This window comes from Eptatretus burgeri, chromosome 8 (assembly GCF_056783735.1).
Source record: "Eptatretus burgeri isolate ZD-2024b chromosome 8, Ebu_testis_v1, whole genome shotgun sequence".
Classification (NCBI taxonomy): domain Eukaryota; kingdom Metazoa; phylum Chordata; class Myxini; order Myxiniformes; family Myxinidae; genus Eptatretus; species Eptatretus burgeri.
In genome coordinates, this window is record NC_140968.1 from 53,912,092 (window position 1) to 53,938,326 (window position 26,235).

Genomic DNA, 26,235 nt, shown 5'->3' on the forward strand with positions numbered 1-26,235 from the left:
TCCACGACTGCCAACCTTCTTGGATTATAAAAATAAAAATGATTTCACACTCATTTACATGATACATACAATACGTACATTTATGTTTAACAACAAACTCCAATCAATGGAAGAAAAACTCATCAGCAATCCTAATTCTGTATTTACATACACTCCTCACAAAAAAATTATGCAACAAGAGTTGAAGCTTGTACTGCTTTTACGGTATATTTAACCATGTTCATATTCTGGTTAAAAAGGACCACCACATTGATCTTTCCAATCCATAAACAAACATGTCAGTGGATGCCAAAGTTAAGTAAAGCACGACGGCTGTCTGAAATGAGCATGCAAATTGACAGCTGGGCCGGTCTACAAAAGATCACAGATAAGTTTACATTGGCAGAAATAGCTTTGATAACATGTGACCACCATTTACCCCAATACAAGCTTGTAAACGTCTTGTCATCAACCGAATCAGATGATCCGGTGCTCGCTGGGGGATGTTGCGCCGATCTTCGACCAGAGCCACTTCCTGTCAGATCAAGAGACCAGATTATGCTGCCTGATGGCATAATTAGAAAAATCGCTCACCACCTTGTCTACAGACCAGCATGTCAATCATTGAAGCCTCAACGACAAGAACACGGCGCCAATGGCTCATCCCACATGTGTCGTCCGCTCGATGTGCTGCCGTCTATGGTGCTGTGTTAAAGGGTTAGGGAGCAAAGGTCTTCAGGACCTCACACCACTGGCAGTAAGCCTGTCCTGAATGTTCTGGACCAAAATGTAATGATTGATTGCTCTATGCAGGTCATTCTGGAGAGATTGTGCTGTTGTAAAGTGGCTCATTCTAGCAAGGGTGACAAGATAACGATCCTCAAGAGGAGGTCCGATGAGGACCGAATCCGAATCGAGGACCGAGATCGATCCGAATGAGGTTTTTTTTCTTTCTGTGAACTATTCAGTTTGATAGTACCTTTTCATTGCACTTGAAATAACTGACGAACATTGTACCAGGAAGCAAAGACAGCTCTTTCTCTGCCTAGTCAAACCACCCTTATGGTGTGAGCAAACTCAATTGATGTTAAACAACACTGTGGCGATCGTAAACAGACAAACCACACGAATGACAAATTATAGAAGGTATTGACACGAGTTGCTTGCAAAGGTGCAGAAATTCTATGGGAATCACAATTTACACGTGAATTTCCAGGATCGCTCAGTTAAGATGAGGATAATTGCAATATCAAGTGTTGCCTTTATAATTTTCCCCGATTGCGTTTGTCCTCAATAGCCAGGGTTGATACAACCATCAATCAACAATTCCTGAACTGTCAATCCATACTTTCATTCAGGAGTTTAAAAGGTGTTGCTTAATTTTTTTGTGAGGAGTACATTTCAAAGAGCAGTGCTAACTTGATGGTGCATTAAATGCAGGTGTTCTCTCGCATTCTTCACTCACTCGATTGTCAGAAACCTTTTAATAAGTAGATCCGATTTATTGTACTGGAAAAAACAAGTGGATGCCTCTGCGCCCGGGACAGCTGGACAGCACATCTGGATCAAATGGACCACAGAACCACCATAGTTGGCTACAAATGTGCAAATATTTTGCCTGCACAAGTATTACATAACAAACTATGGCTGCCTTTTCTTTTTTAGATCATTATACATTGAAGAGCCTTATGCAAAGAAATTTCTTGACCAGGCAGTGACTCACGAGATAACACCAAATGCAACCATTTTTGACGTTACTTTTGGCTGTTCTGCAGTCTCTCTCTCTCTCTCTCTCTCTCTCTCCAATACAGGTGAAATCCAGTAAGCTCTGAGGTTTGTTTACAACTGTATGAGTAAAAACTGAGATTGGGGAGGGGTGAGGGGTGGCAGCAAGGTGGGAGAGGGTGGGGGTAATATATTTACTAACCGGGCATCGCGGGCATGGGTGCCGGAACTGGCACTGCTCGAGCAGAGGATTGAGGATCACTCGGTACAGAATCGCCTGCCTCATCGTCTTCACTTTCCTCACTGTTGTCTTGACTTAATGTCTTCGAGCCCTTCTTTGCTTCTCCAGTGCAGAACGTCATGGAAGACAATAATGTTAGGCATTCAACTTATTTTTTAAGACATTGGCATCAGCCTTGCAGTTTGAGATAAAGGTTTGCACAGGAACCTGCAACAAAATCCATCAATGGGGGCAGATTCTTAAAGAACCATGGCAGAAACAGCATTGTTCGATATTGACAAGAGAAACAATCAAAACTAGAGGGGGAGCACTCTGTAGAGTGCAAAACCTCCTTCGCCAATACTGCGAGGTCACTCAAGTGAACCTGATATCCTATTCATTCAATTTGACGTCAACAGTGCTCACAGAGTTATAGTTTGCAACTTTCCCTTTTACTTTTAACTTTTACATACTCAATTCATTAGTCATAACTAGATTCCTTGAGACAGAAATTGATTTTACGTGGGTATATCCACCTGAAGTTCCAAAATCAGCCGCAATTATAATTTTGGCATGTTTTTTTGTTGGAAATCACTTAAAACATGTAGAAATGCAAAAAAAAAGAAATCGAAATTTTGTTGAAAAAAAAGTTGCAAAAATTTTTTTTCTTTAACAATTTTTTTTTTGGGGGGGGGGGGTTTGGAAATCACTTTAAACATGTAGAAATGCAAAAAAAAGAAAAAAAATCAAATATTTTTTCAAATTGGCCGCAATAGCGGCCATATTGGATTTTGGACCAAGTCCAAAATATAATGGCAAAATCCTTGGACCAGACCTAACTCCCCCACCAAGTTTCGTCGAAATCCGTCGAGGAGTTTTTCCGTAATACTGTTCACAAACAAACAAACAAACAAACAGAAAGGGGTGAAAACAGTAACCTCGATCCATCTTCGATGGCGGAGGTTAATAAAATCCAAAGACAACAAAGGTTTCTTTTTTTCTTTTTTCCCACCTGATGGTGTTCCACACATTGTGCAATTCTAATTGGTTTTTTTGTTTTTTAAACAACATATTTGTGCATTAAAACAATCTAAAATGGATAAGCATGATGTCATCACAGCGTACTAATGTGACATTAGCGCGAATGAAGTCTCAAGGCCATCCACACCACACGCGTTGTAACAAAATACTTCATGAAGGTATTTCATGGAGGATTAACACTAATGTTAGTCAAATATGGATGTGGTGGAGCATTTCCCTTATTAACAGACTGAAATTTACCTTTTTCTTTCTGGATACAACATTTGCACTATACTTTTAAAAGGAACTTCCACTGCACAAATTCAAAATTTTGTCACCTAAAAAAAAAATTTTAAAAAGGAAAGAGAAAGGTTTAATTACTGTTCTTCTTGTGATCTATTCTTTCAGTGAAAACTGAACAATAAATCTTTGATACTTTTTGATTCCTGAACATTACACGCAATGCTGACTCAAACAATAAATGTATGAAAATTATTGATGGATAGAATAATAATGAATCATCATCTTACAAATCATGCTCGCAGTCAACTGCAGTTTTGTAAATCTGTATAATGATCATCACAATCAACGGAAAAATGTTTACTACAAGGCCATTTCGATGTTTTAAAAGAAATGTTCTGCCCCGATTTTCCCAACATGATGGCCGTCAAACGCTGTCGCATACAAAATGAGTTTGGTCTCACATAGCAACGACATCTTAGCCCAATCACACAGCTCCACACAACATTCAGTGTTCAATCGGCAAGCCCGAAATCACAGCAAACCGAAAAACGGTTTTCGGTTGTCATGATAATCAGAAAAAACACCAACAAATGACGACACAACACATCTAAAACCTGTACCCGATTCTGCCTACATTTCATTGCAAGACAACACTTATAATCAATTCCTTGTAAACATGAAAACCCGAGACAAGATATTTTCCTTTTTCTCAAAAATGTAATCGCCTCCGCCTTCTTGATTGTTTGTTTGTTTGTTTTTTCGGCTGCACTAACCGAGGAACGAATGAAATGATCATTCACGCAATTTGTGTCGCCGTCGACCCAGCAACAAATCCTCAATGAAACAGCCAAAAATAAACATCAAGTTCTAATCAAGCAGCACACAAAGATAGGGTTGTGAGATGGTATGATCAGTATGGTAATGAACAGATAGAAAAAAAAATGGCCGCATGAGGATGCTAACAACCATTTCTGGGCAGATCACATTATTTGACTAATAAAGCTTTAAATGCATGTGAAATAGCTGATAGATCACCTTTAAAATGAACACATCGAAAGTCTTTTACGATCACACCAATAGCCGATTGATAACCTTAAAAGGCTTCCGTTTATTGTTCTTCCCATAGAGATAAATCATGCTCGGCTCTTCCAAAGCTTAGTCTGCTGTCTAAAATACGTCAAATGTCCCATTGCAACTTGGTTTTTTTTTTTCTTTGTTTGTTTGTTTCTACTTCCCAGAGTTGTGTTGATTGCCATCCTCAAATGCCCCATACGTTATACTTTACTTCCAGTTTACAACTTATGTGCATTTTCCTGGTAGGCCACATTAAAGTCGAGCTTTCATCCATCACTCTGCCCTGAAAACTTATTTAAACCTTGTTGACGAGCTTTGTGTTAACTGTTGTATCAGTCTTAGATTTCCGTATATTTTTGCTGTTAATCGTTAAGTGTCCAATGTTATGTGGATCCTTCCTCTATCTCCATGCTCTGAACCCCTTCTATACTCTCCTAATACCTCTCAACCCCAACAAATTAAGAACTAGAAGGGCACTCAGTAGAGCGCATACCTTTGCCACGCAATGCCTGATCCACGAGAACATATCGGGCCCGATACATTTTTGAAATATCATGCAAAACAGTACTATATCGTTTTTGGCCCAATCTCTCAATGGTGAAGAATCACTTTAAAAATTAAATAATTCTCGTATCCAGATCCGGATTCGGATAGTCACCAAAATCGAATCAATTCGTCCTTGCCACACACCCAACCTGTCCACCAAGTTTCATCCGAATCTGTGCACAACTTTTTGAGATATTGTGCTATATATAGTTTTTAGCCCGATCTCTCAATGGTGAAGAATCACTTTAAAAATTATAGTAGTCGGATCTGGATCAGGATCTTCACCAAAATGGAGTCAATTCTTCCTGGTCACACACCGAACCTATCCACAAAATTTCATCCAAATCCGTCCACAACCTTTTGAGATAACGTGCTATTATATCGATTTCGCCCTTTCTCTCATTCTTCATTCCTAATGTATTGTCCCTCATCCGTTCTTCATTCCTTATGTAATGCTTCTCCGTATAATTGGATACTAGTGTACTCCCTATATAATTGGGTACTAATGTGCTTCTCTGTATAATTGGGATGTATTTGTTAATTAGAAAAGTTTGGAATATTCTCACCTTCTCATCTACATCTGCTTTTCAAACTCCCATCTCACTTGTTCCCTTCTCTCTGTCCATCTCTCCCACTCTTGCTGCATTTGCATTCCTTCAAATTTTGTTTTTGCCCTTCTTAATCAACATAAAAACCGAAATCTTGTGTATCATTATTTTAAAAAATATTATGAGCCTTTAAATAGTCAGGTTCCTTGTGGAATTTCATTGGAATTTTTTGGAGAGTAGCAAACCTAAAGATTTTGGAGAAGTTTAAAATCTATTTAAATAAAAAAATGATGTTTCACATTTTTTCAACTTTTGGAAAGGTCGTTTTGGGGTGAAAAACGCTTTTTTTTAATCCCAGTTTTAAATAAAAAAAATCTGAAACAATACAAAATAACCAACTGATGATGGATTACTGTTAAATGGCTAACAATGGATTTTATAAGATAATAAAAAGTTGCATTTTGACTGTCGGTTGCCATGGAAACAGCATTTTTGGAGTGGAATTGCCATTTTTTTATATTTTTTAAAAAAAATTATATTTTCCATCGGATGGCCTAAATAATTGTTAAATATAGTGACCATGACTAGCTTACACATAAGTATTATGATTTTCAAGTATTGGAATAGTTGGTTGCCATGGAAATGGTCATCTGTGCAATGAAACATTGGTGTGTCTGTTGTTCAAGATCAGAAGGTTTTGGCACCTTCAGTAGTAAAACGTTTGATTTTAAGTTTTTGTAGTTTGATGTATTGCAAGTATGATCTTGTGGGGAACATAGGTGACGCCACGTCGCGACGCCATGCCATCGCCTCAGGTTACGGTTGCTGGGCGTGGCATGACATCGTGATGTGGCGCGGCGCGCGTCCAAGCACGTGCAGCACTATGACGTCATTTTCAATTCGCTTCGTTTATTCATGACAGTTTACTTCGGAGCTTCGTTTCATAATATTCGGTTTTCAACACCTTTCTTCCTTTTTTCGGTAAGTTGTGATCGCCTTTGAGGCGTATGTACCTTTTTGTCATTTTATGTTGTTCTGTATGGGGTAGGATTATGGTTTGAATGGCCATGGGGTTGGAGGTTTTAATTGCGTTTCCTGTTAGGCTAGGAGTTGGAAGTCGAGCAGTCATGTTATAGCTATGTGTTTATCCTTTTTCTATTACTTCGAGTTGATCTTTAAATATGTCCTTATGTGCTGGTTCGTGCTTTCATTTATCCGGAAAGAAAGTCACCATCAATGTAATCAGTCACTGACGTATTTTGTTCCATTAGATTAACTGCTGTATAATAGGAGAGGATAAGGTTAGCTTTGTGCCCAGGGATTGGAATTACAGAGGGAGTCTATTTGGAGTTTCTATTTAGTTTATTGGCATGTAGTTAGCGCGTATTGTTGATTTCCCACTCATCTCTGCTTTTATTTTATTCAGATAATTTTACGTCTTAGTAGCGGTTTTTATTTTGGATTCTAATAAAGTTCGATCATTGCGACATTTACCCGCATCTTCCATTTAAATCACATAAGTTTAGGTCAATAAATTAGTCAAAGAAAATAAGGATGTTGTTTTTCTCATCAGTTTGCTTTTTATGGTGATGAATGCTATTTGTGCCCTTGATATGACCCTAGACATAGGCACAGCCTAAGTTTTATAAGCTGTATCGCGTATGATAGATTTGACATTCATGAGCTGACGATTCATTTTTATATTTGCAGGACCAACAACATGATGGATGAAGTACCACTGAGTGGCAAGGATTCATGCCAGACGAAAGGATCAACGAACTGGCCAAAATGTGTCCTGTGCCAAGATAATTCTTCCCTGAAAGGGTACTTGATGTTGCAACGAAAAGTCGAGTCATTCTGCCGTTTGATAGAGACAATACATGAGCGAGCCATTTTACAGGATGGTGATTATGTACAGATTCATAATCGACTTGAGGGGATGTCAGCAGAACTGTTGCAAAAGGAGAAGGCTGTCAGGCAGCGAACATGCTATTCCAACGCAACTAACAAGGACCAAATTCGTTGTGCCAGGGTTCGTTATGATCAGGCACTATCATCAGGGTCGCATATCGCCAAAGGGCCAGGTCGAAAGAGAAAAATGCCCGAAGTATGTCTGGAGTCGTCAAGCTCCTCCACACCATTCACTCGGTCATCCACAGACCCCTATGACAAGGCTCTGTGCTTCTTTTGCCAGAGGACTGATGGTCAACCTATTTACCTTGTACGGAGTGACTGCGGGAAAATCGCTGAGAGAAGCTGTTGATGTTGCTTAGAACCCTGTTTTTGAACAGGGTTGAACACTGCTATAGCGCCAAGTGATGCACATGCAATTGACGTTATGTACCACAGGTCTTGCTGGACGAAACATGTCTTCCATGTCTTGCGAGATCACGACACCAAAGGAGAGAAGGATAAAGCATCAATGACACAAGTTGTGAGTTTAGTTGAACTGATCAACTTGGTAGATGTCCTAACCAAGCAGCAAACTCAACTCCGTATGGAGGACATCGAGACAACTTATGTTAACCTTCTAGGTGGTAAAGATGCCTTAGAACATCATGTACCTACGTTCAGTAGAAAATGCACATCATGCGGGTACATATCCAGGCATACGTTTGGGGTCAAGCAGCAATTTCTCAGCAAACATTTCTTGATCAATTAAAGAATGGCTTCCACAAGGACACGAGTGGTCAACTCAACCCGACAACAACAGACATTCTCCCTGCACCAAAGGCAATTATCGAGATAATAAGGTGCCAGTGCAAGACAGAATGTTCATCACAGAGATGTTCCTGCAGGGCCAAGAACTTAACATGCACTGATCTTTGCATGTGCAGCACTTCGTGTGAGAATGACGAGGACTCAAACATTGAACGGCATGACCACAATAGTGATGATGACGATGGCAATGATGAGTGACATTAGAGACAGTGATGCCAATTGGCTACAAACTCATATTTGACATAAAGTACATTTCACTGATCACCATATTCATGCGTTACTTGTTTCAAGATTTGAAAGCAATACATTAAATAAACGGTAATTTGACAAAACGATAGCCGTTTCCATGGCAACCATTGCTCAAAATACAGATATATGTATTCTATATTAAGAACTGTCCTCTAGTAAACAATTATGCATCATCAGTTGCTTGCTTGCGATTAATTTTGAATTTTCAGAGCTGAAATAAAAAAAAAAAAAAACGGGTTTTTACCCCAAAACGACCTTTTTGACCACATTTTGACCACATGAAATGCATTGAAAATATGTGAAACATGGATTTTCTGTTTTGGTATTGCTTAACCTTTCCAAAGATGTTGGGGTTAGCTTCTCTCCAAAAAAATTCCAACGAACGTCAAATTATGGACACAAGGAACCTGACTTAGATGAACATCAAGCTGGAGACCAGCATTAGTTGGTGGATGTTAGAGATTACTCGGTGTCTTTCATGAAGAGTACACAAGTTATCACTAGTACCCTGGCCAAATTCATCCCCAAGTCAGCCCCATTCCAACGTCAGGTCTGGCCAACAAGTTCTTCAAACACTTGGGTGAAACTTCCCCCACTGCCGATCCCATAAGAAGCTGGGATTAATCAGGGCTGTTGAAGAAGTTGCAGCAATAGTGGGGTCTTTATTGAAAAGACCCGAGGTTCCCAATCACTCGCTTCCCATAATCAACCTTTCCCCCCGAAAAGCTTGCTCTGCAGCTCATGGACCTCTCTCCCACAAAAGTTGAAAAGTTATTAATCAATTCACCTCATCCATCCCCAAAGATTCCCTTTTTATCCATAACCCTCAACTCTACCCCCCTAACTTTACCATTACCTTCTTATTCCACCTTTTTGAAGAACCTTCAGCAGAAGGTTCATTTCCCTAGAGATCATTTCGTTCAGTCTTTCACAACCATTTTTTAGGCAGAACACCATTCCCCTTGGTCTCCCCATTCCATTTTAATCTGTCAGTCTGCAAACCTGCTGCCCTTTCCTTTAACTCTTCCATAAGCCTAGATTCTGTCCACAAAAAATATATATTCAGACAAACATTTATAGCCTACTGCCATTTTTGCTTCAAAATGAGAAGCTATCATTGAATTAAAGCACTTTAAATGACAAAACAAATCCAATCAAATGTCTGACCCTGCATCTTCTGCTCCATCATGAGCTTTCTCTCCTCCAGATCCTTTTCCGGAATGCCTTCCATCCCGTAGATCTCCAGCTCCACGTCCGTACGACCGGGTATAGAATTTGGCATGCCGTCGATCGTTTCCTTGTGAACCTGCAAAATATATATTTGCTTGCTCAATCACAAGACACTTTAAAATGAAGATACACTCACAATACCACCACAGGCATCAAGTTCCTAAAAAAAAAAAAAAAAAAAAACTTTAAAAAACACAAGGATAATTGATGTCTGTAGGATAGAACACAAAAGTGAATCACAGTTACCTCTGAGCCATCTAACCTGGGTTTGAATCTCAATCCAACTAATATCATCCCGGTGTTTCACAGGCACGAAGATTCACCAATGCATGTGCGATCCCTCGGATGGGCCTTAAACTAGGCGTCTCGTCTGCCTGCAATAGTTGCTGGACGTTAAAGATCCCAGACGGTGCTCCTTCACGAAGAGTCGGCGAGCTATCGCCGGCACCCTGAACAAATGATAAATTCCTGTTCTAACCCACAGAGGATGTTGCATCGGCGGCACAGCCATGCCCCTCTCAGACAGTGAGGCTACCGCACAGCCCTGTGCTGCACACTAAAGAACAAAAACAAAAGTAAAGGCTTGACAAAAGACTGCAAAACAAGAATCTGAAATGCGAACATGCAACACGTTATCTTGCAGAGACATTGCTCTACTTATGATAATTTTACCGAGGACGCCTTCCTCTTACAACAATGACACCGACGTGTATATAATCTAGATTTGAAGAAACGGTGAGGGAACAAAGTTACACTTCCTTACTTCTATGTGTGAAAACTTGTAAACTGCCACAAACACAAATTAGAATGACACTCGGTAGAGCACATCCCTCTCCTGCAAAGCTGAACAGTTTGTTTTGTATCCCAGCGATAGGCCGGATCTGCATCCGGACCTGAACCAAAGTCGAATCGGTTTGTTCTAATCACCTATCCAACTGATCCAAATTTTGTCAAACTTGTCCACAAGTTTTTGAGATATCATGTTACATATCGTTTTTGGCCCTATCTTTCAATGGTGAAGAATCAATTTTAAAATTCTAACATCCAGATCCAGATCTTCACCAAAATCTCATCAATTTGTCCTTGTCACACACTCAACCTGTCCACCAAGTTTTATCCTAACCCGTCCATAGCTCTTTGAGATGTTCTGCTCACAGACCAAACAGGGTTGAAAACATAACCTCGGTCGACCTTCACTGACAGCGGTAACGAAGAACTAGTCTTGCTGGTGAAGGCGAGCGTCGATTTGCATTGGCGGCCGGGTAGAACCACAGATGAAATCAAAAGGACGTGATCGAAGTCTGCTTAGGGCCAAAGGAAACAAGAATCTGATCGCCATGGCTGTTAACATACCTCGAGCAACCATCTGTTGGATTTCATCCACAGTCACCACAAATAGACAGACCTACAAGGTCTCCTCTGTACAAAGCCTTCAATTACAAGGGTTTCATGATCAATACCAGGTTTCCAGTTCGACTTCACATTATATGGGAGGACTGATGAGGAGAATTCAGTTTTGCAATGAATAATTTCAACCAACAGGTTCAACCACAAGTAATTATAGTTACTGTGACTGAAAATGGAGAGATGACAAGAGTTAGTCACTTACCTGCATGCAATGTATAGCCAGGCCAGGTCCAGTGTAGAGCTTCTTGTGACAAATATGACATTTGAAATGTTTTGCCTTTTGATGCTGAATAAGTATCTTCTCATCATCAAACTCTCTATTGCAATACCTGAATGAATGAATGGTGAAGGAAAAGTCCCAATTATCATTAATTGGAATTAGTATTGCAGATCCTTAAAAATACAGAGTTCAAAGCAATCACTCTGTCATACTGTGTGATTATATATATATATATATATATATATATATATATATATATATATATATATATATATATATATATATATATATATATATATATATATATATATATATATATATATATATTGTTACGGCTGTGGAAATTTGTACAACACCAGAAAGGACCTTAGATCAGTTATGACGACAAGTATACGTGTAGTTAGATTTCCCCACCGTTGTTTAGAGGGTATTTCCGTGTTCACCGGGCTGCTATCCTTTGAGATAGCCGTTTTTCTTTTCTCCATCATTATTTTGGACCAATCATCCCCCAACAACCGAATCGCCACCACCATCAACACCCCCAAACAACTACACCGAACCACCACCACCTTCGCCTCTTTACCTCCACAACTCCACCTCGCAAACATCGCTTCACCACCATTCTCAAACGACGCCCGCCAGCAACCAAATCGCCACCACCAACACCCTTCCCAAACCACCGCAGCAAACTCCCACCACCTCCGCCTTTCTACCACACGTCGTATCATGGGTTGTGAATGGGTTCCTTTCGCCTCGAAAAGCGGATCAGGAATGATTCACGCCCACTTTTCATCCATCCAATGACTGAGCATCAGGTGGTGTAGCCCCGCCTACAAACCCGCTGTGATCCACAAATTTGCATATACGCCCCTCCCTCGGCCTATATAAGCGCAAGCACAATGCAGCTCGCGGCAGTGGAGTGTGTCGGTCACGGCAGTCAAGTGGCAGTCAAGCAGTGTCGGCAGGGCAGTCAAGCAGTGTCGGCGGGGCAGTCAAGTCGAGTGCAGTGTCGGCAGTCAAGTCGAGTGCAGTGTCGGCAGTCAAGTCGAGTGCATTGTCAGTGCGGCAGTGTCGGTGGGGCAGAGTCGGTGGGGCAGAGTCGGGAGACGGAGCTCGAAGCCGACGGGAAAGGCAGACGGGGAGCGCCGGAGAGAGCTCGCCGGCGACGAAGCCAGGCACAGCTACGCTGACATCGCAGCTTGCCCGCCATCGAGCCACGAGGGCGCGGGTAAGACCCTTTGGTCTCGTGGACCTGGCCGCTCATCCAGGTTCCACGCACATTTGGTCCACGAACCTGTCTGCCACCCTTGCATTTGAGGGTGGCTTTTTCCTTTGCTTTTGTGTAAATGTATGTGGTGGCACCGTCAAAAAAGTAGAATTGTCTAAATGTGCATGTGAAATAAAGACTTTATTCGGTAGTAATTCTTGCTTTCATTGCTTTAACTGTTATACGTGCATGATTTTCTGTATGGCTGTAAATATGTGCCTTGTCTGAGTTTGCAATAAATGTGCTTGTTGAACTGTTCCCCGTTTCGTTGCGTCCTTTCCTTTGTTTGAAAGTTCCATCTTGCATCCCGGAAGGAATTGGGAGAGGGGTGTAAGCACCCCGTAAATAATCACATCCGTCGGGGCCGGCGATAACACCGCTCGGTTATCACTGAAGCACGGAACGGACCGCTTAAGCGGTTCGTGTCCTCGGCTGGCCAGCGGCGAGGTACGATCGCCCGGTTAACGACCCGCACAGGTACTGAGGTAGGTCGAGTTTGGCGAACAACCCTATCCTGCGCGGGTGGCCGATTGGCACGATTGTGGTGGGGTCGAAAGACCCACCCGTGACTAGCTCCTGGCGGTAGTTCCAAGGAGGGTCACGACTGAATTGTCCGTTCCGGTGGGCGACGCGGTCGCGATTCGAGTTGCGTGGCCGATCGCATGCCGGGCGGACCGGAATTCGTAAATATATATATATATATATATATATATATATATATATATATATATATATATATATATATATATATATATATATATATATATATATATTCGCTAACCCAGGCCTCGACCGATCTGGTATGAAAATTCGTTTCGTTGTCCGCATAATGATTTGGCATAGGTTTTTACGCCGGATACCGGTATATATATATATATAGTAATATTTCGGCACGCACCTTTCTTTGTTCCACCATCAGATTTTTGTGACTGCATGAAATGAAACAAAATTTGGCACATTTCCTCCTCTTCGTCTTCTTCTTTCGGCTGCTCCCGTAAGGGGTTGCCACAGCGGATCATCTGTATGATCCGCATAGTGATTTGGCACATGTTTTATGCCGGATGCCCTTCCTGACGCAACCCTGGTCGCCTCTTACGACACGCAGGGATATGGTACACCTATTTTAATCGGGGTATACACCGGCCCAGTACACTGGTACTCATTTCGCCGACCTCGGAAGGATGACAGGCTAAGTCAACTCCCTGGTGTATTAATTCAGTGGCCCAACGGGGCTTGAACTCAACACCTTTTGGATCCCAAGCCGCTGCCCTAACCACTGCGCCAACACCAGGCTTAAATTTGGCACAGATACTAATGATATTATTGTCTTCCTTAAGAGGCCCCTCAAAATTCGTTTTGATGCATTTTCACAAACTCCAACGGATTCCATTCAATTTCGGTACGATTATGGCTTTTGGTCCAACTTGGGTCATTGGCTATAAATTTTTTCCATAACACTTCCGATATTCGAAAAAAATTGATAAATCGATATCCCTTATGGGATTTTCCATTCAAATCCACTCAAGTTTAAGGCCTTCGGGGGACGCAAATTTCCACTTTGTCCCGGGCGCTGTTTACCTCCGCTACGCCAAGCTGTTATGGTTAGGGTTAGGGTTAGGGTTTTGGTTTGGGTTAGTGTTAGAGTAAGGGTTAGCTGCCTTGGTGTGTATATATATATATATATATATATATATATATATATATATATATATATATATATATATATATATATATATATATATATATATATATATATATATATACACACCAAGTCGAAAACACCAGAGGGTTGACTCAGCCTGCCATCCTTCCGAGGTCAGCGAAATGAGTACCAGTTGTACTGGGCCCGGTGTATACCCCGGTTAGAACAGGTGTACCATATCCCTGTGTCGTCAGAAGCAACCAGGGTTGCATCAGGAAGGGCATCCGGCATAAAAACCTATGCCAAATCATTATGCGGACAACAAAACGAATTTTCATACCAGATCGGTCGAGGCCCGGGTTAGCGAAATGGAGACGGTTGATCCGCTGTGGCGACCCCTAACGGGAGCTAGCCGAAATAAAAAGAAATATATATATATATATTTATTTCAACTTGTGTGTGTGTGTGTGTCTATATATATATATATATATATATATATGTATATATATATATATATATATATATATATATATATATATATATATATAAATATATATAAATATATATATATATATACTATAGAAGCACAGTATATGGATATGCTGTACATATACATATAAATAAGTAAATAAATAGCCGTCCTTTTGTGACACATTTCTGCAGCACAGGCAGGAGGAAACCAATAGAAGGAGGAACCAAACGAAGTGATGAGGAATCAATAGGAGTGATGAGGAACCAATAGGAGGAACCAATAGAAGGAGGAACCAATAGGAGGAGCAACCAATAGGAGGAGCAACCAATAGAAGGATGAGGAACCAATAAAAGGATGAGGAACCAATCGAAGGAGGAACCAATAGAAGTGATGAGGAACCAATAGAAGTGATGAGGAACCAATAGGAGGAACCAATAGGAGGAGGAACCAATAAAAGGAGGAGGAACCAATAGAAGTGATGAGGAACCAATAGGAGGAGGAACCAATAGAAGGGATGAGGAACCAATTGAAGTGATTAGGAACCAATAGGAGGAGGAACCAATAGAAGTGATGAACCCGCTCCTCCCATGAAGAAGACTCCATGACCTGTTAACTTTCCTTCCGCATAGTTGAAGCAAAACGTCGAACGCATCGAATTTCTTCACAAAACAACAACGGACACTGATACGGAAAGTGCCGCTCGTCTCCTGTTGAAAACAAATACGGATCGTCACACGTTCACATCGTCACATCGTAACACGTTCGCATCGTCACATCGTAACACGTTCACATCGTCACATCGTAACACGTTCGCATCGTCACATCGTAACACGTTCGCATCGTCACATCGTAACACGTTCGCATCGTCACATCGTAACACGTTCGCATCGTCACATCGAGGCTCGAGGGAGCTCCAAGTCACATGACGCCTCCGCCGAATAAGAACAAGCAGAAAGTGTCACTTTTGCCGCCAATTTCGAGATCAATGAAAGCTCATGAAACGAAACTATCGCTCGCATTTTCACGAACCGGCACGACGTCCGTAAAACGCGGCCTCGTGTGCCATTGAGGCCGACAATGAGGCCTAAACCCCCCACTGAGGTAAACGTGACGGCTTAAAAAAGTGGCGGACAAACGCGGACATGAGCGTCAAACACGGGATCGGCAAATGGCTGCACAGAGCTGAAGGGCCCCAAAAGGATACCAGCACCAGGGCTTCATCTGCTTTTTCTTCTTTCTTCCCATTTTACATTCAAATCCCACACACAATCTGGCGAACAGTACTATCCAAGTAGGCCGTCGGCATGAGCCAATCAGCGGCTTCAATTCGGATACTTCCGGTCTCGTCCGTTGTTGTTGTTGTTGTTGTTGTTTTGTTATTGTTATTTTGATATTTCTTTTTCTGTTTTAAATGTTTGGGATGTTTGGGATTTTTGGGATGTTTTATTCTCACACATCCCATGGGGGGGGGGTGGTGGACACCCTCTACTGTAAATGGGTTGTGCCATTGTTTAATGAATATGGACCTGAACAAACACAGGTGTCCACGACATAACAGGTGTATTTATAACTAGCACCTCTAGTTGTTTGTTGACCTGAACCAAAATAAAAGGACTATTACCTGTTGAGTGCATTTCGTGACATTCCAAGATTAAGACAATAAATTTATTTCTTAAGTTTGTTCAATTGTACATGTCATATTTTTTTATTGCAGTTGTTTAAAACATGAAATAAGTGGTGAAAAACTGAAATGTTTGACAAACTATGGTATTTTCTTGTGTTTTCAGAAGTATTATCAGTTGGTATACATGATTCAAATAATGTACTGACAAGTTTAGTAATGGACAGATATTATACACAAAATTCATGTATTTACCAATTTATAGCCTTTTCCACACATCAATTTGTCATATCCATCAGGAGACAGACGAACGCACGGACACGCAGCACGGTTCACAGGAGATATAATGGATGACTTCCCTTCGACCCATGAAGCCTGTACAATGGTTGTCAACCCATAACTTTATTGTATACAGTCAAGAATCGTGGAAGAGCGACAACACGAAACGGATCATGACGCAACAGGACAAAGGGAACGATCTTGAGAGGGTGGGGGTGGAGTTGTGGACAAAATAGAGGTAGGATTGGAAAAACAATGGGGTCGGGAGGAATGAGGTGGACAGGATGGATACAGAATTAAGGAATATATATATATATATATATATATATATCTCTCTCTCTCTCTCTCTCTCTCTCTCTCTCTCTCTCTCTCTCTCTCTCTCTCTCTCTCTCTCTCTCTCTCTCTCTCTCGCTCTCTCTCTCGCTCTCTCTCTCTCTCTCTCTCTCTCTCTCTCTCTCTCTCTCTCTCTCTCGCTCTCGCTCTCTCTCTCTCTCTCTCTCTCGCGCTCGCTCTCTCTCTCTCTCTCTCTCGCTCTCGCTCTCGCTCTCGCTCTCGCTCTCGCTCTCGCTCTCGCTCTCGCTCTCGCTCTCTCTCGCTCTCGCTCTCTCTCTCGTCTCTTCTCACTTCCCACTTCCCACTCCCTTTTCCCCCCTCCCCTCCCTTCTCCCCCTCCCCCTCCCTTCTTCCCCTCTCTCCTCTCTCCTCTCTACTCGATCCTTTTTAAACGGATTTAATTTCCTTTAATTATTTTGTTTCGCTTTCTCTATTCAGTTGTAACGTTTATTTGATGCACCATTGTCGTTACTGAGCATCTGCGCTGCTGAAGAAGCTTCCTGAGCAAGGGTTATACTGGGTGGTTTGACATTGCCTTCCCAGCAGTAGTTGGGGCAGGAATTGTAATATGGCCACGGTGCCGGCGATAGCTCACCAGTCTTCGTGAAGGACACCGTGGAGATCTTTAGCATCGATTAACTAATGTCGGAAGACAAGACATCCAGTTTAACATCTATAGGAGGAACAACACACACATTGATGATTCACCTCGTCTGTGAAACTCCAGAATGATATTTTATAGCTGGGCCGAAATTCAAACCCAGGATGAGAGTTAAAAGCTGGGCCGGGATTCTTACCTGGCTACACAACTTAGAGGTGAGTGTGGGTACCTCGAGGTCATCCTGTCGGTCAACGGTGTATCTCCTTGCTATAATTCATGGACCGGTTTTTGTGTGTTTATTTGTTTGTCAAACTACTCGTCCTACATTTCTGGGCTGACTACATCCAGACTTGCTGCATAGGATCAGCATGTACAGTATAGGGGTGTTTTTACCTTTAGCGGTGGTCTTGAGAGGGCGAGGGGGGAGGGACGCAAATTCTCAATGTAAATGTGTATCGTGTCGCGCTGCCTCCAGGTGGGGGAGGGTATTACAAGTCTCCACCATTCACAGTGCATCGAGGTGTTTGATGTAGCCAAGTTTGAATGTAAAATGTATATTCGTACATATTCATGTTTTGCCTCATGCATATTTAAGCTCCGAACATGGGGTGCATCATCTCCGCCTGGAGCAGGCAAGAGCGGCTCTTTGTTGTCTGGCGGAATGATGGTCTTGTGTGGAAAAAGCATGGTTTTTACCATCACACTTGAAGTGTTTTAAAATAAAGTAAAAGAGATTTAAACTTCAAAGTGTTGGTGAAGTTGCCTGGAGCATGTTTGTTTTTCAAAGAATTAGGACACGTAGACCATTCCAGGATAAGCATGGTTTTTACCATCACACTTGAAGTGTTTTAAAATAAAATAAGAGAGATTTAAACTTCAAAGTGTTGGTAAGCTGCCTGGAGCATGTTTGTTTTTCAAAGAATTAGTGCACGTAGACCATTCCAGGATAAAGCATTTTGAATTATAAGCAGCAGGTATGTTTTTTTCTTCGTGCACGTAACCCGGGTTAGCTATTTTTCCTATACAGAGCTGTCAGTTGCCTATACACCGCCCAAATAAAAGGTACGCGTTACAAGAACGTGTTGCATAATTGGAACAAGATCGTCTGGTGAGCGGGTACTCTGCTCGTTTTAATCATGCACTGTTAATAAACAAACTGCGATTCCATGTTGTATTTATACGTTAAATATGTACATTTAATAAAAGTCTAATCCAAATCCAAAAATATCGTTGCTGGTGTTCTGGAATCGTGGGTGGTGTAAAATAAAATCTGAAATGGAATAATTCCGGGGGGGGGTGGGAAGAAAATCAATCATTCCTCATTTTTTCCCGATTTCACTCTAGATTTCAACATAATTATTTAGGTCATGATTTCTTATCATAAAATATGGAATCAGATTTCGAATATCTGCTTTTAATAAGCCAATATGATACATTATTCAATCTTGCCAGGAGCCAATCACATTGCACCGAGGCTCACACAGCCAATCAGCGTCAACTGCAAACAGATAAACGGACAACCATCTCTGTCTTATAAATACAGTATACAGAAAAAGATAGATGAGTGGAGTGTGTAGGTATATAAAGTGTGTGCGTGCATGCAAGTTGCTGTTGTTGAGATGGAAGCATGGTTTTTACCATGACAAGTCGACAACAGAAACTTGCTAAAACTAAAATGGAGAAAACGGAGAAATTAAAATGGACTTACCGGGTCTCAATCACATTTTTTTTTTATTACTCGGGGTTTTAAAGCCATTTTCTCAGAATTCATAACTTATAAACACACGAGACACCACCTGTCGTCATCTCCGAGGGTAGATCCATATATACAATGCTTTATAAAAACCAAATGTTTTTCAGATTTTATTTAAAGACCTATATAATTGTAAACATCTCTCTCCCTTTCTCCCTCTCTCACTCCCGTGTGTGTGTGTGTGTGTGTGTGTGTGTGTGTGTGTGTGTGTGTGTGTGTGTGTGTGTGTGTGTGTGTGTGTGTGTGTGTGTGTCCAGAACTCCAAAACCATGAAATCCATCGATTGGTGAGACGGTGAGCTCCAATCATCAAATATGGTATCAGATGTGAGAAATAACTGTTAATTATGACCTTAAGTCGATTGGTAAGACTTGCGAAGAAGTAATGTGACCTCTGAAATGCGCTAATCGCTAATTATTCAAAAACTGAAAATAGTACAAACACAACCTCGACATTGATTTAAATATTACTGCTCATCTGATGACATAACTCTGAAGGGTGAAAGAAGAGTTTGTAAAATAAATAAAAAAAATAAAGTTACCACCTTAGCTAACTTCTCCATGTATACACCCTGCCAAAATTTTAAAACAACTGATTTTGATTCTTACACATGTTCTGGCCCTTGATGGAAAAACATTAAATATTGTCTATACCAGTGTTTCTCAACCTTTTTTGTCCCACGTCCCACTTTGATTTTCAAAAAAAATCGTACGCCCCACCATGATTGGAGACACTACAGTATATACTGTTGCGGGGCCGGACGTCGGCCACGAGCACGACCACGAGATGAAGCTACAGAGTCGGCTCGACCGATCACCCGGAATTCAGATCGTACTTTTCGGAAAACTCCGATAAAGTATGGGTCCCTTTCGGACCATGAAGCGTCAATATTTCAGCCACATGGTACAGGGTTATTTGCCAAATCTTCAAAATACCTAGAGACCACGTGGCGATCTACCGAGTTTTCACACCCTCGACGGCACCCGTACGGAACGAGCCGCTTAGCGTACTCGAACCGTGTGACCCGAGCGGACGGTCACCAAAGTCCCGTCAGTCCAAATGTCCCCTTCCAGCCGTAACCGCTTTCACTATTTCTCCAACACACAGCATGCTCAGCCAATGAAGGAATGGACACGAACGAGCTGAAACATTGAACAAATGGGATTTATTTATACAATAATGGGGGGAGGAGGAAATAGGGAAGCACGCAAGAGGCAGAACTAAACCGAATATGAATAAATGCACGTATATACAGGATATGTACAACACAAGCACTTATACAGTTTACTACTTGGCAGACGGGCCGACGGACACACACGCACACACACACCCAAAGATGACCGGACCAAATGGTCTTTATTGAGGCCTATCTCGGACCTGTCCGCCTCGTGCGGTCTTCACGCTGACTCGGTCAGGCAGCTTTCGGCGAGCCGAACCCAGACACCGGCGGGCGACGCTTGCAGTTCCTGCGGAGACTGGCGTCGCTCGTGGTCTTAGTTGTGGTGAGGAGGATAAGGACGACGTCGACCAAGACCGGGCAGACAGGCTCCCTGAGACGAGTGCTTCAGCAAGATTAGATCCCCAGGTCGCGAAATGCCCCTTCTGTGACCAGCTTCTTCCTCCCCTTTTATGCGCCCCCACCGGCTCGACCCCTCCCCCACTCGGCCCGTGGAGAATCCCGGAGCAGAGGGTTGGCCTTGTTCTCTGCAGAACTGTTGTAACGGTCGTTTCTGTTGTCATTGCTGATTTGTTTTCCAATAAAAATCCTAACTATAAAAATAAATCACAGCGCATGAACATTTAATTACCCATTAGACAAGGGAAAGGGAGCTATCTATAAAACACATACTTACCGATATAACTGAGCTATAAGAACCTGGATGTTGAGTGCGATAGTTTTCAAAATCCGCAACACTACCCCCTCCCCTTTTTAGACTCGTCCCGAGTCGTCAAATTTGCGTGTGGCCGGCATGTGTAAGTTCTCCCCTCGTACATTTTACCTCCAGATTCCTGAGTGCGACATTTTTAATATTTTTTTATTTAAATACGTGTCCCAAAAATGAATAACCTAATGCGCTGCATAATTAACTAACAAACTCACACAGACTCATTCGGACGACTTAACTAAAATTGCTGGCGCTAGGACAGACATACAGGTGGGTCAAGAACTTACTTACAACCTTAATTAATATTTTACACTAACCATGGCCCAGGACCTGGCATCTGTGGGAAAGAAGGCATGGAAAGGTAAACAGTTTGTGTGAGGGTGAGTACACAGCAGCTGAAGGTCAGTCATCCTCAGGGCCTGATCAAAAGGTCCCCCTTGAGTCTTCCTTCTTTCTTTCCTACCCCCAGCTGCTGGAGGCAACTCACCCTAACCCGGCATGCCATATGCCATCCCACAAGCCATTTAAAGAGGCAGCCAGGCTGCCCAATGCAGTCTCTGGCTCCTCTATGCAAGAACAGGGAGGTAGCCGGCTGCCCAATGCAGTCCCTGGCTCCTCCCTGAAATGAACTGGATGGAAGATGCAGCAGATGCAAAACCACAAAAATGGACTGGATGCAAAACGATGCACGGGCTGCTCAATGCAGTCCCCGTGGTGTGGCTGCCTGCGGGGCAGTCCTTGCAAACCCTGGACGATCCTGGCGCACATGGTGATGATGATGAACACAGGGGCAATGCAAACAAAAGGGTAGCAGGCATGGGGTTATGGCAGAGGCAGGCGAACAAGGCATGGCAAGGCAAGGCTATGCGGAACAGGCAGCTGCAGCACAAACAGGCCAGCATGTGAAGCTGGCCGGCCTCTGGTATGGTTCCATCAGGTTTGTGGAGGAAGTGCGGTGGTGCCGCCGCTCCGAAGGCGGGCTCGGACCTAACCTACTGTCTCCCCGCAACCTATCGCCTTTGCCTGTCTCTGTCCATTCCCACTCCCTTAATTTGCAACAATAAAACCAAATTTAGCCCCTTTTTATTTATTTTATCTTTTTATTTATTTTTCTCTATAATCTCGTCTCCTTAACCCCTGTTATCATCTTTGTCCGGCTAACCTATCATGTCAATCTATTCCTAACCCCTACGTTGTTTTTTTTATTTTTTATTTAGGAGGGGAATAGGGAAGAAACTAGCATCCTGTCTTGAAGCCCGACAAAGCCTCAGAATGGCCTCCTCAGAATTCAGCGATCTTTTCCACAGTGAGTCCAGCGGCCTTCCGAGAGCAAAGGGATGGATGGTGCAAAGGGGTACATTTCCTAACTACCCTATCCTTTATTAACTTTTAAACTACCCCGGGGCTTTCCAAAACGCCTGTCACTTTAAATTATAGGTTCTAGAAACCATGATTCCCATCGCCTGTGTTGGTGTCCATTATAAATTTGGGCCCTCGCACAATTTCGTGGCTGGGCAGCATGGCTCACTTGGCAGAGACTTCCCCCTCTGCCGAATCTCACACTATGGCACCCCCGGGCCTTGAGGCTGTCTCCGAGCCTACCTGCTTCCTATGAACAAGGGGGTTGCCCTTCCTGGCATTGCCCCCCCTCCAATGCCCCCTTGGCACTTTGGCGCTACGGGTCCCTTTCCGAGGGTCGCCTGTGCCCACTACACTATCCTGGTCCCTTGGCCTACTACTTCGGTGCCCGGGGTGCCCACTACTCGGTACTCACCTAGCTCCCAGCTCCCAAGCCACGCTCCCAGCTGGCCAATTTTACTACTGCACCCCTCCAAACGGGTATCGTGCCTTCACTCAACACCAACAACAAAACGACCTTCTTTTAGTAAATTTAACTAACCCACCAACTAACATTAAATTGACCCCGGGGTCCCTTGGGTGGGAATCACTCCTCCCCCCAATCATTCATTCGCACCATGCATTCCACATTCACTCCATACACACTCAGGCCCACTGGCCCATACTCACTCATTGTACATATTTTCCATTTTCCAATTCACATCACTCAACACTGCCATTCTCCTAACTAAATTCCCCTAACTAACTCGTGCTGCCTCGTCATCCCTTATTTTAATGCATGTTCCTTTTAACTATACGTAGCTCAGCTACGTCCCCACTACTCATTCCATGTCTGTCTATGTCTTCCAGAAATCCATTTTACATACTAAATCTAACCTAAATTCCCACTAACTAACCCATTCCACAGGCTCCATGAGGAACAATCCATGTCCCCATGAAGCCGGTCTACCTAACGCTAACCCATCCCACTAACTAGTGCTTCCTTTGCCCAATCACAGGATGTCCAACACATCCTGCAGGGCCGTATACTTGGAGCGAGGCTTTTTTCTTTCTTTCTCTGCAGCGCCATGGTGGCGGTTTATGGCACGCCCATTCGTCCATATGGGCGATACCGACGTCCCAACCGACGGCCGATCCGTCCAGCCTTGACGTCACCCTGCACATCCCAATAAGCACTCGCTCTCGGGGAATTCCCCACACAGGACGACATGCGCTGTTTGCCTGGCATTTGTGCCGAGACATTCCAGATGACGTCACTCGCACACCGAACCTGCGCGGTTTCCCGCGCCGGCCAGCAAGCGCGCATCTTCCCGGAAACCCGCTCCGCATGTTCCGCGAACAGAACATGCGGTATGCAGCACGTGATTCCCCGTACACGCGCACATGTGGGAACCCCTGTGTTCCGAATTCAACCCGTACTTGCCTACCTTTTAACCGTCCACACGACGGTCTTTTCCGAAACGCGGGACGTTTCCGCGCCGGATTCCTTCCATGAAGGCGCGCGAGAGCCGTTTGTGAAATGCCGAATTGGCCCCGTTCGCAACGTCCCGTGAAACCGGCGCGGTTCCCGAAATAATCCTAGGTGGCCTCTTAGGCTCGCCATTCCCGTCTCCCGTATGGACTGGTCCGTCCATCCCCATGCGTGCACTCACGCACGCCATGACACTCACACTATGCTCACGTTTCAACACACTCGCTCCACTCACACTTTTTACCACACACACCGGGACAATCACTCTGGGGATTCGCGCTACCACTAGCACTCCCGGGGCCTCCATACCCCCAAGCTGCGTGTGTACCCATTAACAGTACTCATCCCCTCTACCTCGTTCGGCACGACCGGTTACAATTCCTGGGAGGTGGGGTTTTGTCTGCTCAGAAACACTCAGGCTCTGTCGGCAGCTGGGTCGATTGTTATTGTTGTTTCAAATACATGGTTCTTTATGGCCAGCCCCATAAATGCAAAAAGGTAGTCGTCCGCCAGACCAGAAACCAGAAATAAAAGCACCAAGTTTTCAATAACAACAACTGAGTCGAACATTTCCGAGCTGGCAGAAACCCTGCCTTCTCAGCTTCGTGCCAACAAGCTACGCCCGTAGGCTGAAGATTGGTCGGTGGACGTTAGAAGGTTCGGGAGAGAAGAGAGGAGGAGATAGCGGTTGGAAAAGAAGGGCATTACGGTTGCTTCTTGACACGCCGAAGAAGGCTGCGCAATTCTCGTGTTCATGCTGTGTGAATTTACCTGCATGCTGAAGCAAGATGCTAGCCATTACTGTTTGGCTGAGTCGCGAAGTTGTACGTTTATGAGAGGGAGAGAAAAGAAGAGCGCATGTCTCAGCAATAACTTGACGTGATCCCGTTGTGTGTTTGAGGAGGACGGTGGGCCATCATTGTGAGTAGACCTGGTGTAAGAGAAGAGCAGGGTTGGCAATCTCAAACGTGAGAAGAGACTGTACAGTTATTTCTGGACCCTTAACGAAGGGACCATCCACACAAATTGCCTCTCGTGTGCTTCCCGTCCAGAGATTGGCTTGGTGCCATTTCGGGTGTGGTTTCCCACGCAGGACGAAGCGATTTGATCATCAAACTCGAAAAAAACCCATCTCTGGACAAAGCTAAGTACCAGAATAAAGGGAGGAATTTTTCTTTTGTTTCATCTTTCCCCTTGTCTCTTTTGGTAACTGTGTGTAGAGGCACCTCGACTTTAGGCTGTAAATTGCCTCACGTTTCATTACCTCATTCTTTGACTTATTTTCATTATTATGCTTTGATTTATTCCTCTTTAGAATACTTGATTTATGTTCATTAAACCCATATTTATTAAGACTACTTGTGTCTGTCTATTTGTTGTGGGTTTGAGTATAAACCCTTGTCCTCCGTCCTGGTGAACGCATCTGGTACGTGCTTCGCCATCTCCCATCCCACATATGCCATAATCTCCGGGAAGTTCGGCTGTTTACCTCCAAGTTTGGCTTTCTGTCCAGGTTAGTCTTAACTGGCATGGACACGACAAGGGTCTTAAGGGTTCTAAAGGGTATTCAGGATCTGCGGGTCTAATTTTTTTTGTATAAATGGAGTCATAGGGGTCTCAAATGGTCTCTAGGGTCTTGAGGGTTCTAAAGAGTCTTGGGGTTCTAAAGGGTATAAATGTCTCATAGCATCTGAAGGGTCTAAAATGTCAAAAGGATCTTAAAGGGCCTTCAAAGGTCTAAAGCCCTGTTCGTCATTGCATGGCCAACAAACCACTGGTGGCCTAAAGTGCAGCTCCTGATGTGTGGCTGATAATACACAAATGTGAAAATAGCCCATCTTAATCCACCATAAATGCTCTCAAATTGACCCAATGGTTTCAAATGAGTGTTCCAATGGGAAGCATAAAAGTAATATAACCACATCAGCATATGGTATCCTGGTACAAACAATTACGCTTGCAGCCCAGTTAACCACAACAAAGAAGAGTATGTGGAGGCGAGGCCTAATAGCAGCCATTATGGAGTCCTGCAGGCAATCTGGCGGCTCTCACACTTATGTCTTATCGGCAAAAGTGGCCCCCCTCTAAACCAATCATGAAGATCACTGGTCTAAGGGGTGTCAGCATTCTAAAGGGTTTAAAGGTTTAAAAGGTATGTCACAATAGAACGTAATTAATAGACATAACAATGGTGCAAGTGACATTCAAACCGTATGTGTAATTAAGAAAGAGAGTCACATGGGCTCGTGGTTGGACATACACTTGCTATATTATATAAAGATTTCTCTGTATTAAAACTACTTCATTTATTAGCAGATGGTGACATTTTCTCTTCCCACCATTGAGCTATTTTAAGAGGAAGCCATTAA

General features: G+C 43.2%; 1 protein-coding gene across 9 annotated transcripts in view; it reads right to left on the bottom strand.

Annotated features, from left to right (window-relative positions):
* Window positions 1–15,905, bottom strand: part of LOC147021762 (BUB3-interacting and GLEBS motif-containing protein ZNF207-like) — a 42,117-nt gene extending 26,212 nt beyond the window's left edge. The window contains exons 1-5 of one of the 9 annotated variants that reach the window (XM_085892065.1): window positions 15,768–15,905; window positions 11,165–11,291; window positions 9,493–9,631; window positions 1,907–2,044; window positions 419–514 (exon numbers count right to left, since the gene is read on the bottom strand). In XM_085892065.1, coding sequence (XP_085748191.1) covers window positions 419–514; window positions 1,907–2,044; window positions 9,493–9,631; window positions 11,165–11,291; window positions 15,768–15,808 — 541 coding nt within the window. In that variant the 5' untranslated portion in view covers window positions 15,809–15,905. Of the gene's footprint in view, window positions 1–418; window positions 515–1,906; window positions 2,048–9,492; window positions 9,632–9,801; window positions 9,942–11,164; window positions 11,292–15,767 lie in introns of all 9 variants that reach the window. The other 8 variants (XM_085892064.1, XM_085892068.1, XM_085892070.1 and 5 more) reach the window with 8 other exon arrangements.
* Between the last annotated feature and the right edge of the window lie 10,330 nt (window positions 15,906–26,235).